A 16,852-nucleotide genomic window follows, 5' to 3' on the forward strand; every position below is an offset into this window, starting at 1 on the left:
TGCCTAGATTGACCCCTACTAGGTTTCATACAGAAAGTATCCAAAGCTGTCTGGTAAAAATTGTCACCATTTGTGGGGATTATATATATCTAAAATGGATTTCCCAATAATTAACGCTGCAATTAGTCACTATTCCAATTAGTCACTATTCCACTATTCCATTATTTCTCCTTTTTTATTCCTCTTATCAAGAAAAAATAATGATTTCTATTTCAAGTTAAGTTTTCATTAAATAAGAGGCCCTTTAAAAGGTGAGCTATTCAGTATCATTGCAAAATTAAGAAGTAATAGATGGGGCTGGGATTGTGGCTCGGCGGTAGAGCTCTCGCCTAGCACAGGTGGGACCCGGGTTCGATCCTCAGCACCACATAAAAATAAAGGCATTGTGTTGTGTTCATCTATACCTAAAAAATAAATATTTTTTAAAAAGAAGTAGTAGAAAAATCAGATGGTAATATAGCATCTTCCGTGTACTGCAGGTGTATTATTTTAAATAGAATAAAATAATGACTAGCTTGAGAAAAATGAACTTTAAACATCTGTGTCATAAGAGAGATTTATTATGTCTTATTCCAACTCACCGCACAGAGAAAAATAAAGGAATTTCTTATTGCTGTGACTCATTGTATCTCAGGAGACTGAATTTCAGTTATCATCAGAGCTGTTACTGGAAAGGTGATTATAATGAGGTTTGACATTGGCAAATTACAGTATTGTACAACTTACTGCATGAGGAAAAGTTGTGGCTTTCTAGATGACTAACAAAAATGTACACCGTCAGAGGGTATAAACAGAGATCAACTCTCAATTCACACGTGTCACACAACCCTGGGAATGTTAGTGTTTCCCAGAAGGATTATGTTCCTTCTAGGGAAATATCCAAGGGCAGGAAAATATGAGAACTAAGACACTTCCTGTAGCTGCTCAGCATCCACAAAACATTTTTGTGCTTCTAGCTGACAAGAAACCATAATCTCTTCTTAGAAATATAAAAAGTTCAGTCACTACGTGATATGGCTTATCTAGATGTCTTTCACAACTTCAAAACTCCCTAGAAATATAACAGACTTAGGGGCAAATTTTACCTAAATGCTTCAAAATACTCTAGAAATAAGAATTACCATTTGATTTAGCAGACAATGAAATGAGGGTAAGAAAAAAAGGAAGTTTGCTCTAAGTTGTTCAGTTAAGTAAATTAGCAGAGCTCAGAGTCCTCTACCCACTAGACAACTGTTGAAAGCTATAAAGAAAGACTCATAACATTATTCTTCTATAAATAACCAATACTAAGTCACACAAATGGTATAAAAGCAAAGAGAACAGCAGAGATTATGGGGTACCATACTAAAGTGAAGTCATAGGAATCACTTAGTAAATGACTATACCTCCAAGAAAAATGAGTGAGATCGTAATTCTTTGAAAACCTTACCATTATAGCATTTTATAGTTGAGATATCCATTTTCTGCATTCTCTGGTTAGATAAGAAAAGCTCTACTTTGGGAAGCACACCCTAACCAATACCTTCAGAGTGAGGGGTTATAAGGTGGCATGTGTCTGGAAAAGGTGCTTTACCTAGATCAGACATAGGTATATAAAAGGAAAGGATTCTAAGCCACTGAAGTACAGACAGAAAAGGAAATTGCTACCTCTCAGTTTTTCTAGAGCTGAAACTAAAAGAGCACCAATGCCATGCAAAACCATTTTTGGGAATTTGCGTATGTAAATCTCTACCAGAAAACAACCAAGTCATGACACTAACAGTACATCAAATAAGGTAAGATGGCCCTTCTAAAGATTTTATGCTACTTTATTGCCCATTGTAGATATTTGCTATCATTCAGTTCAATAGTAAATTGTTAGTGATTTCTGAAATGGCACAATACTGTCTTTACATCTGTTCTAATAGTTACTTTTTCAGAAGCTTAGAAATTCCTACTGCTCCACAATGGACAATGAAATGTACTTTCAGATGGAATTAAATTGAAACCCAAGACAGAGGGAAGTGCCTGAAAAGAACTACTTTTTCACTAGCTGGTGTTTTTGATTTATTATAAAGTAAGCAAATTATAATTAATTACACATTAATTATCTAACAATAGTTTCACAAAAATTTATGTGGAATTAAATTCATCTTATTTATATTTTTTGATAGTAACATGATTACCAGAAAAATCAACATTCCTTATTAAATTTGTAACAAGATTCTACTTACCTGGATTTTCAACATTAACAGGAAACTTGGCAGGGAAAGGGTCATGAGGGAATGAAAAGGAGCAGAGGACAGGGAGATAGCTTTCTATACTTATATTAGCAATTTGATTCTGAGGTATCATTTAATATAATGAAGCAAAGCACAAACACAGGTACTTGATCAATGTCTATTGTATGATATATAATGAAAATACAAATTAGGATGATTCAAATTGGGTTATAATTTTTTTTTTTTTTTTTGTAGCTGAAAGCCAACAGCCAATGTTAGTGCAAATGTGTCCTAAAACGAGGGTATGTGGATGGTTGGAATGTCTGTCTGCAAACAGTTCTTCAGAGTTTGGAATGGTAGGCCTGCAAATCTAGAGAGAAAGTTATTTTATCAATCATAGTATTTCATCAGGCCCCTTTTCCTCTGGCCCAGTGGTATAAAATCTGATATTAGGGAGGATGCAAGGGACTATCTCTTCAGTTTCTCCTGCTGTGGCTCTAGTTTTTATATATCATCCAAGGTCTAGCCTTTGGTGTAGGGCATGCTTCAGAGACACAAAAATTTTTAATGATTCTGTAGAAAAAAAGAGTTTCAATGAAAGAGACAAATGCTAGTAGTCACTGTGGATACTAACTTTCAGTAAGGGGTGGGACTTCAGCCTTCTCTTACTACCCTTTACAACTGTATTTGCAGGAAACCCACACACATATAAATCAGGAAAGTAAAGACATATTAGCAAATTAGTTTGCCTGACATATGCTGCCAAAGTTAGTGCTTGAACTCCCCAAAGGTGGGGCCTTTTCCTTCTTGCTCCATACCCTGTCTCTGAGCAGAGTAAGGCAGTGTTGGCTGCTCGTAGAAGGATGACAATGAAACAAATAACAGATATTTTATGACATGAGGAGGTGACCAACTAACTTTTCCCCAAAGGCAACTGGTGAAAAGGTTAAGCACCAGAAATTTCTACCATGATGAAATGCCTGACACATAAGTTGGTTAATAGGGTGCATAGCTCTCAATTCTCTTCAGGCCCAGAGAAATGTCCATCTCACTGGCACAGCTATCTCTACTGTGAACCTCATTAAACTCAAGTATATTCCTACCACATAGGTAGACTTGATATATAACTAATAGATCCCTAACAAATAATATCCATGGGGAATATTTTATTACAATGCAGTTTACAAAAGGGTCATAGCCTGGAGGCCATTGCTCTAACCAGAGGCTCCCTTCCTTCTATAAAATGGCAACATTGTACTAGCAGGGCTTGCTTTAAAGGGTGCAGCTGGTCATATATCTTCTTCTAACCCTAGGAGGGATACAAATATATGTGTATTGAAGGGAAGGAGGAGACACTATAGATTGATTTAATCCCCAACCTGAAAGCCAAACTATTCTAACATCTAAAACTTTTTGAGGGCTGTTGTGATGCCATAGTAGAAGATTCCACTCCTATCTCATGTGACAGGTTGCAATCAAAATGCAGGTACACTATTGTATAAAATTACCTTTAAGCTATGTGTATAAAGTGCATATAAAGTATAAATGAATTTTCTATTTAGACTTAGGTCCCATCCACAGGAAATCTCATGTATTCAAAAATATCCCCAAATCTGAAAAAAACTCAAAATATGAAACACTTTGGCTCCACACTTTGGATAAGGGATACTTACCTTGTACTACTTTTCTACAATTGTTAAGACACTGAGCATTTTTTGTTCAACCTTTATTCTTCTGAACTAATGAGTTCAGATATTTGAAATTTAGTGTACAAAACTCCACTTCTCCTCTTGACCATTTTCATTCCTCTATTAGCTCCCAGAGGGCAAAGACTATTTCATCCTGTGTTACTTGTTACAATGCCTGAGACAGAGAAAGTACTCAGTAAACCTTTGAAGCCCAATGTTGAGTTTTGTTTGCAGAGGATCAACAACCTGAGTTAGCCCTGAAATTCTAAACTCACTTTTTGCTACAGTAGGACAGCTGTTTCCTTTTTTTGCTCCTAATTGTTTTTAATAAGTAAAGATGCTATTGGCTTTTTATGGCCCTACCCATTCATTGGACAGATGTCTTCAGGGATTTCTCTCTCAAATGACTCCCATATCCCTTTGCTGTGCCAGAACTGATGGCTGAGAGACTGTCATCAATTTATGAATGGAGTTTGGATCATGTTCTTCTAAATGTTCTTCATGGCTTTTGAACTGTTCCTACACAAATTGTCTCATATATTCTCATGAAGGACACAGTGAAGAGATCATTGCCTTCATTTTAAAGGTTAGGAATCAAAGGCTCACCTAGGTTAAATCACTTTGTACCAGAGCTCAGAGTGAGAATTTTTAGTTCACTTGCTTGTTATGTAATTTCATGTGAATCACTTAACATTTCTACATTTCAGTATTACATGTAAAACATGGATTCTATATCTACTCAGTATCCCTTATCAAGTTGTTAATAATTAGGTGAAATGCTATTTACATTTTCAAACTATTTACACATTTCTTAACTCATTTAATTTTGTAAGAGTGGTTTCATTATTTCCAATTTACAAATGGAGAAATAGAGACTGAGAAAGGCTGAATAACATGTTCAATATGCACAGCTACAAACATAGCAGAGCTGAGATTTGAACTCATGATTGACTTTAAGTCTAATACTCTTTCCACTATACCATTTCTAACATGAGCCTACGTAGGTGAAATAATCAATGTGAATGTGCCACATAAATGTAAGTATCAGGGGTAGGGGATGTAGCTCAGTGGTAGAGCACCTGCCTAGCATGAGCAAGGTCCTGAATTTCATTCCCAGCGCCACAAAAAGTAAATGTTTTATAAATGATATGTAATTGTTAAAAAATATGACTACCTGCATTGATAGATACAATGAAATTGTTACCAGACTGATAAAGAGTACCCAGAAATGAAGTTGCTGCATATATAGATTGAAATATATCAGGACTGGGTAAGGAAGCTGCCCACAGGAACAGAAGAATTCATGGCATATATAACACCATTTCCAAAGGTAGATCAGTGAAAACAAACTCCCATTTTTAAAAAATATTTATTTTTTGTAGTTGTAGTTGGACACAATAAATTTATTTTATTTATTTATATGTGGTGCTGAGGATGGAAACAAGGGCCTTGCATGTGTGAGGCAAGCACTCTACTGCTGAGCCATAACCCCAGCCCCTCCCTTCTTGTTTTTTTTTTTTAAGAGAGAGAGAGAGAGAGAGAGAGAGAGAGAGAGAGAGAGAGAGAATTTTTTAATTTTTTTTTTTTTTAGTTTTCGGTGGATACAACATCTTTATTTTATTTTTATGTGGTGCTGAGGATTGAACCCAGTACCCTGCGCATGCCAGGCGAGTGCATTACCACTTGAGCCACATCTCCAGCCCCCCATCTTGGTTTTTAATCTTGGAATTCAGAATAGCAACCTAATGACATCACGTATATTATAGTGTTAAGCTAAAACTGTTAATTGAGCATTAGCAGAGAGGTGTGACAACCTTAATCTGAAATGAAAATCCTCTGTTACCTTTAAATCTGCTACCTCTAAAGATGGCTAAACAGGTTTGATAAGAGAAGCTTAGAAATTTTCTTTTTTTCCAATGTAACACCAGTTAGCTTCTAGTCTCAATTGTCAAGACACTCCAATAAATGTTAAGACAGCCTTAATATTACTAACACTAGAAACACAGGTGTAATTATTGTTGTGCTCAAGAATAGCTAGTTTAGAGAATTAAACTTATAATTATCCCAGATACACTTTCACTACTAAGGTTTCCAGCCAGCAGAATGCATTCAAGACAACACACATACATTTATTCCCCTTTTGACAGCAGGTGTTCTGGACACTGTGACAGGCTATAGGATATGTCTTAGTCTTTCATTAGGGCCTTGTTGTGACCGTGGGAGCTTGGCACTATTTAATTCTGGCTAAATTCCAAATCAATAACTTGTTAAAGAAAGAAAGTATCCCCCTGAGGAGCTACCAGAGTAAAAAGTTACCAACCTCAGCTTGTTTGCACCAAACGCTGATGTTTTTACGCTGGGCTTTTGTGAAGTGGTCCCATGCCTTCTGTTTGGAGGCAGAATGGTAAACAGCCACTATCTGCTCAACTGCAGCATCAAATCAGCATTTGGATCAGGCCAGAGTATCATCCGGGGATGGCAAAAGACAGGAGGAGAGAAATAAAAGAGAAACATTAGGCTTTTTGTGTCTTTTTGTTATAACACTGTACTAGGCCATGGTTGAACTTGGAACAGGTTATGTGTGCTGGCTATGATTTTAAAGGGGACTCAAAGAAAGAGACATCAATATATAGAAAGAAAAAAAAAACAGAACCCCCAGGGTTTGAGATGAAATGATAGCTTAAGTTTTAATATAAACAGTGTGTATTTATTCAGACAAGAGAGGTAAGAGACACGGTAAACGTGCTTTAGTTTAGTACTTGTGTTTAGTTAGTATACTGACCTTACATACTGCAGAAACAAACTGTACCAGCAACTTCTACCACTGAGTTCTTTCATTAACTAGCCCTTTTAAATAATCTGGGATGCTTCACTTCAATAGAATTTTCCTTTCACTATTCTGAGGTATATTTAATCAGAATCATCAAATCAAAACCTAAGATGGACTGCCTATTTTAAGGATACCTAAACAGACTTGTTGACTGGAAAATGTAAGTTTTATGGAAGAAGACTGTGTAAGTGCAGTCCCAGAGAGTATTATTCAGGGTCTCTTAAAATGTTAAATGGAGAAATATGTACAAATATTCTAGGGCTTTATCTTAATCAGTTCAAGAGAGGGGAAGCTTAGATATGATATGAATGACAATTCTGGAGAAAGAAAAGCAGGACAAGAGCCCCTGATAGGCTGGGGTGTTCACTAAGAAAATCTGGAGGTACTGTTTTTTTATAGCCCAGTTTGCACTGTCATCTAGTGAGTTAAGGATTTATATTCCTATAATACTTGCTGCTCTCTTTTTCTACTTATTCTGAAGTCCTGAAGACATACATTTTCACTTCCTGGGTTTTATGCCCATATATACTTCCAAATACAAGTGGAAAATGGAACAATTCCTTAATCCCAATTATATACAAAGAAAGTGTAGCAAGTATAGGAAGAGTGGACCATAACTGTTTAAAACTCAAAGTATAAAACTGCACCCTTATTCTTAAGGTGAGTGTAGTTCCTTACTGAAAATTTATGAGTGTGTAATTTTGTAAGATAGTGAACAAAAAATGACTTGACAATTTATCTATTTTATCTCATTTAGGAAAACTTGAAAAGGTTTAAAGTGGTACTTCTTTTTAGAAAATGCCCATTTCAATGGCTTTTCACCCTGTCACAGTGTCTATCGTATTCAGAAAAGGCAGTGGAAGAGAAGAAACTAAATATAAAACACAGAAGTAGCAAATTTGTTTTTTATTCAATCACATCTTAGGAATTATAATTTTTATCATTAAAAGGCCATAAAAAGCTTATTAAAATAATGACAATGAGGCAAATATGAAGAAAAACAGTTTTAAAATGCTGACACATGACTACTATTCAGGAGACTGAGGGAAGAGGATCACAAGGAACTTAATAATAAAATTAAAATAAAACTTAAAATAAAACTCAAAATACAAATTTTTAAACAGGCTGGAGAGGCAGCTCAGTGGTAAAGGTCCCCTGAGTTCAATTCCCAAACCTCCCCCCAGAAAAACACTAATGCTATATCCTAATGTCAGCAATAAAATACCACCCCCTTCACTGAAGCTTGGTACTATTAAGTACAGAATGTGGTCTAAGTATCAGTATTTCTAAGGATCTGAAGTAGATACACCAGAGGAAATGAAAATAGAAGATGCTCACATGAATCCTGTGAAACTAGAGCTTTGGTGTTTGGCAATACAAAGAGAGCACGAGGTGGTGGAGGAAGATAGCCTTGCTCCTTAACACAGGATGATGGCTCTATAGGCCTGGGCTCCCATGAGAACAAGTGGTGACTAAGGGAAGCACCCTCTCACCCTTCCAGAAGAACTCTTAACTTCTACTCACATTGAATGAGAATTCCAGAAAGGGCCTGCTTGAACTTCTCCTTTGCTTCTTCCATATCTTTCTCATGGGCAGCTTTCTCATTCACCAGGCGGCGGACATGGCTGTTGGCTGACTGGATCATGGAGTAGAAGTTGTTGGCACTGCGGCGGTTCACCTCTCCTCGCTCTATCCAGGTGAGCAAGGTCTGCACAGCTTCTGAGAATTTGGAATCATCTGAAAAAAAGAGTTTATTTTTAGAATTATCAAATGCAACCTAATCTCCATTAAAATATTTTCCCAACATGCTGCCAAGGCGGTCATCATGGCTTTTTGGCAGTCATGGTTTAGTAAATTGCTGAGGATGAGGAGCTACACGCGCACACACATGTGCACTGCACATAAAGGGCAGGCAGGCAGAAAGGCAGAAATAACAAAAGCCTCCAAAAGTACTTAGATTGGCTGTAGGTTATTTCAGAAATATAATTGTTTGTTGTTTCCTTAACAAAATTTTTCTACACTGGGGTGTACCTCAGTAGCAGGGTGCATACATGCTTAAATCCTGGTTTGATTCCCAGCACCAAAAAAAACAAGACATTTTTCTGCACAGATATTATAATTTTCATGTACTGTAAATTGCCTAACTTTTCGGAGTGTGTGTGTGTGTGTGTGTGTGTGTGTGTGTGTGTACACACCTGCATGCTTGCATGAGAGATGAGGGGAATGAGAATGAGCTATGAGTTAGCAGTGAGGCAACTTCAGAATTCTCTAATCCTGTTTTAACAAGGAAAAATAAACATGAGTCCTGAGTTTAACTTCATGTTGACATTAACTTTACCCAGGATCCATGGAATTATAGTGTTGAAAGGGGCCTTAGGAAGGAGGTAAATGGGCAATTCTTTAGGTATAAACATATCTTTGACCTTTTATAACATCACTCCTGCATGTAATCCATAGCTCTAGGCCTTCCTCTCAGTCCCAGTCCCAGTCTATTTTGATGCAGTTCATTTTATTTCTGTATTTCTTCACATTCTTTTTCTCTTGCTGGAAGAATCCTCAAAGTAGATGTCTGCAGCTAGTTAGGAGTTATTCTCTGATGTTAAGACATTAGCTCAGATCTTCCAAAGCTTCTGGTTCAGCTCCCTGAAAGCCATTTATGCACTCTGCTATTACAGACTCCTGAGAGGGAAAGTCCATTAGCATCCCATTGAATCCCCATTCTAGGGCTTCACATCCCTCTCTGGCCAGAAACCCTTCTGTCAAGTGGAAGTATCTCTCACTGCAATTTGAACTTCTTGCCTCTTGCTCTTTTTTCATTGAAGGCATAAAATAGGAGGTCAGCCTTCTCTTTATACCAGCTTTTCATTTCATTACTTGGATACAGTCTTGATGTTGATGCTCAGTTTTTTGTTTCTCTTGAGGGCCACACTACCAGAAAATTCTTTTTTTTGTATGTTTGTTTTTCACTGAAACTGACTTGTTTGGTATCATGTGAATAGGCAAGTCTTGGAGCTGGCATCTTATCAATGCCTTCAGCCATCCCAATTTTTCAAAATGTACGATTATTTCTGTGTCTTTATTCTAGATTCTATATTTTCTGCTTTTTACTTTGCAAGAAGTTTAAATCAACCCAAAGAGAACTGATTTCTTAAAAGTGTGAGTCACTTAGAGTATGTCATGTAAACAAGTTTGGTGAGTGAGACCTATTTAGAGAGTGGAATTAGCAGGATCTTGCTGAGCTGAGAGCACAAGAAGGAAGCAAATTCATACCATTAGAGCTGGGTTGGAGTCACCAATAAGATCAGTGGGACATCAGCATTCATTCAATAAAATCAACTATACTCAGAAAATGAGAGACTGGTTTGACCTACTATGAAGAGAGCAGGCAGGTTGATTAATGTTAAATTAGCAAAATGGCTTTGAGAATCAAGCAAGAGGAACATGAATCAAAACTAAAGGAAAAGCAATCTGACTTAGCAATGTCTGGAAGTTTCCATAGCCTCTGTGTGAAATAAATTGGCCTTTTTAAGAGATTAAAAAAGTCTTCCTTTAGTAATTTGTGGCTAAGTCTTTGAGTAATCTAAGAAAAATGTACACTGTGACTACTTCCGTGCCTTCATTTTCTCATCTTTAAAATGAGGATTTTTACCAGGGTTTATTAGGGTCACATCAAATTATATCATGCTGATTCACTCATTCAATTTAGAATTCAAAGCTTACTTGCATCTACTATGAACGAGGGCATGTACAGGTTCCCAGTGATGAATCACACCTAATAGTCTCTGATGTGGAAAGTGGGAAAACCGTATTTCTTAGTCATCTAATGCCTACAGGGGAAAACACTATCCCTTGAGACAATGAAGAAGCAGAGACATAGGTGGCATGGACAAATTTCCTGGATCTTGAATTACTAGGTATAGCTCTCTATCAGCAAGGCTCCAACACAAGAAATGCTCAGAATCCACGTGTGGGATATTCAAAGGGTAACCACAAATAATACAATGATATTTATTTCAATTTCCTAAAGAAAAGAATTCTTTTAATCATGAAACTTGAATGCCTCTATACCTTTTAGTTTTTCAGCAACAATGCTGCATTCATGATCTGAATAGTGAACCACTGGGGGTGGGGATGGAGGGCGCAGTCTTTCTTCTTCCATCCGTCTCCGGTGGCGCTCCTCTCTAGCTAGCATGCGCTGTTTACACTCCCACTCATACAGGTCATCTCGAGCCTGTGCAAAATCAACGTGCAGCCGGCCTGTATCCTTTTTGTCAGTACTAGAACCCAGGCGAATTCGGTAACCTAAGTTTGAGTGGAAAGGGGAGAGAACAGCAGACTAGTAAGCACAAGTTCAGTGTTTCAGGTGTGGTTACAGCACTTCCAAGTGACCACAAAATCCCCAATTCTCTATTTCATGATTATATATGCTACCAAGGTGAATCACCAAAAGACAAATTGCAATGTCATCTCCAATAACTATTTACTATTCTGTTGGGTTAGTCCTGTTTTTATTTTTTAGTTATACATGGGCACAATATTTTTATTTTGTTTATTTTTAAATTTACTTTTATGTGGTGCTGAGGATCGAACCCATGGTCTCACACACGAGAGGCGAGAAAACTACAGACCAATATCTCTAATGAACCTAGATGCAAAAATCCTCAATAAAATTCTGGCGAATCGGATACAAAAACATATCAAAAAAATTGTGCACCATGACCAAGTAGGATTCATCCCTGGGATGCAAGGCTGGTTCAATATATGGAAATCAATAAATGTTATTCACCACATCAATAGACTTAAAAATAAGAACCAAATGATCATCTCGATAGATGCAGAAAAAGCATTCGACAAAGTACAGCATCCCTTTATGTTCAAAACTCTAGAAAAACTAGGGATAACAGGAATATACCTCAATATTGTAAAAGCAATCTATGCTAAGCCTCAGGCTAGCATCATTCTGAATGGAGAAAAATTGAAGGCATTCCCTCTAAAATCTGGAACAAGACAGGGATGCCCTCTCTCACCACTTCTGTTCAACATAGTTCTCGAAACACTGGCCAAAGCAATTAGACAGATGAAAGAAATTAAAGGCATAAAAATAGGACAAGAAGAACTTAAATTATCACTATTTGCAGATAACATGATTCTATACCTAGCAGACCCAAAAGGGTCTACAAAGAAACTATTAGAGCTAATAAATGAATTCAGCAAAGTGGCAGGATATAAAATCAACACGCATAAATCAAAGGCATTCCTGTATATCAGCGACAAATCCTCTGAAATGGAAATGAGGACAACCACTCCATTCACAATATCCTCAAAAAAAATAAAATACTTGGGAATCAACCTAACAAAAGAGGTGAAAGGCTTATACAATGAAAACTACAGAACCCTAAAGAGAGAAATAGAAGATCTTAGAAGATGGAAAAATATACCCTGTTCATGGATAGGAAGAACTAACATCATCAAAATAGCGATATTACCAAAAGTTCTCTATAGGTTTAATGCAATGCCAATCAAAATCCCAACCGCATTTCTTGTAGAAATAGATAAAGCAATTATGAAATTCATATGGAAAAATAAAAGACCCAGAATAGCAAAAACAACTCTAAGCAGGAAGTGTGAATCAGGCGGTATAGCGATACCAGACCTCAAACTATACTACAGAGCAATAGTAACAAAAACAGCATGGTACTGGTACCAAAACAGGCGGGTGGACCAATGGTACAGAACAGAGGACACAGAAACCAATCCACAAAACTACAACTATCTTATATTTGATAAAGGGGCTAAAAGCATGCAATGGAGGAAGGATAGCATCTTCAACAAATGGTGCTGGGAAAACTGGAAATCCATATGCAACAAAATGAAACTGAATCCCTTTCTCTCGCCATGCACAAAAGTTAATTCAAAATGGATCAAGGAGCTTGATATCAAATCAGAGACACGGCGTCTGATAGAAGAAAGAGTTGGCTACGATCTACATACTGTGGGGTCGGGCTCCAAATTCCTCAATAGGACACCCATAGCACAAGAGTTAATAACTAGAATCAAATGGGACTTACTCAAACTAAAAAGTTTTTTCTCAGCAAAAGAAACAATAAGAGAGGTAAATAGGGAGCCTACATCCTGGGAACAAATATTTACTCCTCACACTTCAGATAGAGCCCTAATATCCAGAGTATACAAAGAACTCAAAAAATTAAACAATAAGAAAACGAATAACCCAATCAACAAATGGGCCAAGGATCTGAACAGACACTTCTCAGAGGAGGACATACAATCAATCAATAAGTACATGAAAAAATGCTCACCATCTCTAGCAGTCAGAGAAATGCAAATCAAAACCACCCTAAGATACCATCTCACTCCAGTAAGATTGGCAGCCATTATGAAGTCAAACAACAACAAGTGCTGGCGAGGATGTGGGGAAAAGGGTACACTTGTACATTGCTGGTGGGACTGCAAATTGGTGCAGCCAATTTGGAAAGCAGTATGGAGATTTCTTGGAAAGCTGGGAATGGAACCACCATTTGACCCAGCTATTCCCCTTCTCGGTCTATTCCCTAAAGACCTAAAAAGAGCATGCTACAGGGACACTGCTACATCGATGTTCATAGCAGCACAATTCACAATAGCAAGACTGTGGAACCAACCTAGATGCCCTTCAATAGACGAATGGATAAAAAAAATGTGGCAGTTATACACAATGGAGTATTACTCTGCATTAAAAAATGACATTGTAGTTTAAATCTCTAGAAGTTTGGCTCTTTTGTGTTTCTACTTAATATTTTCAATATTTTCTCTAGCTGCTTGAACACATGATATCCAACTTTGATACTTGCTTTTACATTCTTAACTATTAGTTACATTATCTGTATCACTTCTGGTTCTGTTTCAGTTGGCTAACTTTTGTGGTTTGGGTCTTGCTTTTTGAGCACTGTTCAGCAGGATCAAAGCAATTTAGTCTACTGTTACTTTTTTCTCTATGATGGGGAGTAGAATATAACCCAGGTGACACATAATTTGGGATACTCAAAAAAAGTGGATACATTTGTAATAGTTGGTACATTTGTAAAAAGTGAGTGGTACAGAATTGGGATTAGAAAACCAGCATTTAGCTCCCTACCTCCAATTTTGTGCCAGCTACACCACCCAAGTCAAGTCTCTTAACAAATAGTGAAGAAAAATGTTAAGTACTTTTTAAGTCGTAGGAGCTGAAGTAGATGCTTTTGTGTGTGTATGTATGTATGTGTATATATATATGTGTGTGTGTATATACATGTGTATATGTATATATATTTACATGTATATATATGTGTGAACATATTAAGTAGAAACTATATATATATATATATATATATATATATATATATATATATATATATATATAATTTCATTTCATTCTCAGCACAAATTTTCAGGATAAACATTTTACCAAAGAGAAAACTGAGCATCAGAGAGGTTAAACAGCTTGCCCTTGACCAAACAACTAGCAAATGGCAGAACAAAAATTTGAATCCAGGACTACATACTACAAATATATTGGGCTTTCCTCTATTCTTCAGAATAATGCACAACATAGATTTTGGTTCCTTGATAAGATAGAGTAGTATGGGTTAAATATGCCCTTCTCTTTAAATAACTAAAATATGGACAAAATGTATGAAACAATGTTTTTTTTAAGAGACTGGACATTAGACAATGAAGGCAATGATTATTGAAAGACAAGAACCATATAAAATGATCCCTATGATTGTCCCAGGGGAACTCAGGACGAAAGAGCATGATGTTCTTCCAAAGGTGAGGGGGTTGAACTGGGATTCCAGGGAGACTATGGCAAATTGAGTTCCAAAGGCACAGTGCCAGAGGAAGAAATCTGTACAAAGCACTTCAGAGATTTGCAGAAGATCCTCCCTCATTATTTAGCTGAGCATTAATGTCTTCTATAAGAATAAGTGAAAATCACCTGAATCTTAGAGGTAACAATCTCTGGAGCTCACACAGGGATAGGATAAACTCCTTTCCCCCAGTTTGAGCAGAAAAACTCATACTTCACAGAGTACCAGGCAATCAGAAGGGTTGTCTCAATAATGGAGAAAAAATTAGCAGTAGACTAAACTGCTTTGATCCTGCTGAACAATGCTTAAAAAGTAAAACTCAAAGGACAAGTGTTCCCAAGTTACGTAAGCTTCATCTCAGAACAAAGCTCATGATTTTTAGAAGAATAAAAAGTATCTGTTGCCAAATAAAGTAAAATCCACAATAGCTGGTATCCAATGAAAATTATCCAGTGTGCAAATAAGCAAGAAACTATTGCCCATAATTAAGATTAAAAAAATCAGCCAACTGAAACAGAACCAGAAGTGATACAGATAATGTAACTAATAGTTAATAACGTAAAAGCAAGTATCAAAGTTGGATATCATATATTCAAGCAGCTAGAGAAAATATTGAACATATTAAGTAGAAACACAAAAGATATGAAAAAGAGCAAACTTCTAGAGATTTAATCTACAATGTCTACGTTGGAAAAAATCACTGAATAGGACTAATGGCAAATTAGATATTGCAAAAGAAAAAAAAAACCTTAAACATATAGCAATAAAAAAACCATCCAAAATGAAATACAAAGTGAAAATTATTTTGAAAAAGTGAATTGAATACCACTGAGCTGTGAGACAGCGTTAAAGGGCCAAATATATGCCTAACTACAGCCCTGATATTGAGGGGAGAGTGGAAGGAACAGAGATAATATTTGAAGAAATAAAGGGAGGAAAATAAATTTGATTACAACTCACAGATTGAACAAGTTTAATGGACTCAAGCACACGAAACATGAAGACAATTACACCAATGTATATCCTAACTGAATTGCTCAACATCACCAATAAAGAGAATATTTTAAAAGCAACCATAGATAAAAGACACATTATGTACAGAGAAAGAAATGTAAGGACAACATCATATTTATTGTTGGAAACAATGCAAGCAAGAAGCTATTGGAACAACATCTAGAGAGGGGTGAAGAAACCTGTCAACCTAGAAATAAATACGCAAAAAAGATCTTTCAAAAAAGGAAAATATTGTTTTTAAACACAAATGCTGAAAGAATTCATCAGGAGCAGACCTGCACTACAAAAAATGTTAAAGGAAATCCATGTGTAGAGAAAAATGATACCAAGGGGGAAATATGGATCTATACAAAGGAAGGAAGAGCATACATAATGTATGATTCCATTTATATGAATTTCTAGAAAATGCATACTAATCTGACAAGGAGCAGATAAGTGGTTGCCTGAGAAGGAAGTGGGGAGGGGTAGGAGGAAGAGATTGCATAAAGGAAGCTTTGGGGATGGCAGGTATATTCATCTTATGATGAATGATGATGGTGATGGTTTCACAGCTGTATATACATATATCAAATATTGTACAACTGTATTTTTGAACTATGTGAAGGTCATTGTATGTCAATTATTATACCTCAATATAGATGTTTTAAAGAATAATGCCCAGGAAAATAGCCATACATACATTGATGAAGAAGAATAAACACATTTCATAGGCAAACTTTTCTAGGTCCCTTTGTAGTTTGTAATGTACCCTTATACCTATGCATCTTACTTGATCATCTGAGTCATCAGAAGAATGGAGCTACAAATGATTACTTTGACAAATCACCTAGGACTGTGGAAAGAATCAAAAAGAGAGGATGAAATGAAAGTTCTATATAAACCATACTAAGATGCTATGATGCTATGGGTGGGTGTTCTCTGTACAGCTCCCAAAGATCCTTAAAATCCAATAATAAAGATCCTTTCTATATTCTTTTCAATGTTTTCTGGTCCATTTTCTATGGAATTTTTGTTTGCTTGTTTTTTTTGGGGGGTGGGGTGGGGAGAGGGGTACTGGGGATTGAACTCAGTGGCACTGACCAGGGAAGCACATTCCCAGTCCTATTTTGTATTTTATTTAGGGCCAGAGTCTCACTGAGTGGCTTAGTACCTCACCCTTGCTGTGGCTGGCTTTGAACTTGGGATCTTCCTGCCTCAGCCTCTAGAGCCACTGGGATTACAGAACAAGTGTGGTAGCCTGGGACAGGCTGACTGCTTGCTTGTTTTAATCACTTT

At 36.7% G+C, this 16,852-nt stretch overlaps 1 protein-coding gene across 5 annotated transcripts in view; it reads right to left on the reverse strand.

Moving 5' to 3' along the window:
- The window catches only part of Enox2 (ecto-NOX disulfide-thiol exchanger 2), a 288,838-nt gene that overhangs the window by 35,989 nt on the left and 235,997 nt on the right, over positions 1 to 16,852 (reverse strand). For all 5 annotated transcript variants that reach the window (XM_071606302.1, XM_071606301.1, XM_027940058.2 and 2 more), the window contains 3 exons: positions 10,788 to 11,021; positions 8,244 to 8,456; positions 6,210 to 6,316 (listed from right to left, as the gene is read on the reverse strand). In XM_071606302.1, coding sequence (XP_071462403.1) covers positions 6,210 to 6,316; positions 8,244 to 8,456; positions 10,788 to 11,021 — 554 coding nt within the window. The remainder of the gene's footprint in view (positions 1 to 6,209; positions 6,317 to 8,243; positions 8,457 to 10,787; positions 11,022 to 16,852) is intronic.

The sequence above is a fragment of the Marmota flaviventris genome, chromosome X (genome assembly GCF_047511675.1).
Source record: "Marmota flaviventris isolate mMarFla1 chromosome X, mMarFla1.hap1, whole genome shotgun sequence".
Taxonomy (NCBI): domain Eukaryota; kingdom Metazoa; phylum Chordata; class Mammalia; order Rodentia; family Sciuridae; genus Marmota; species Marmota flaviventris.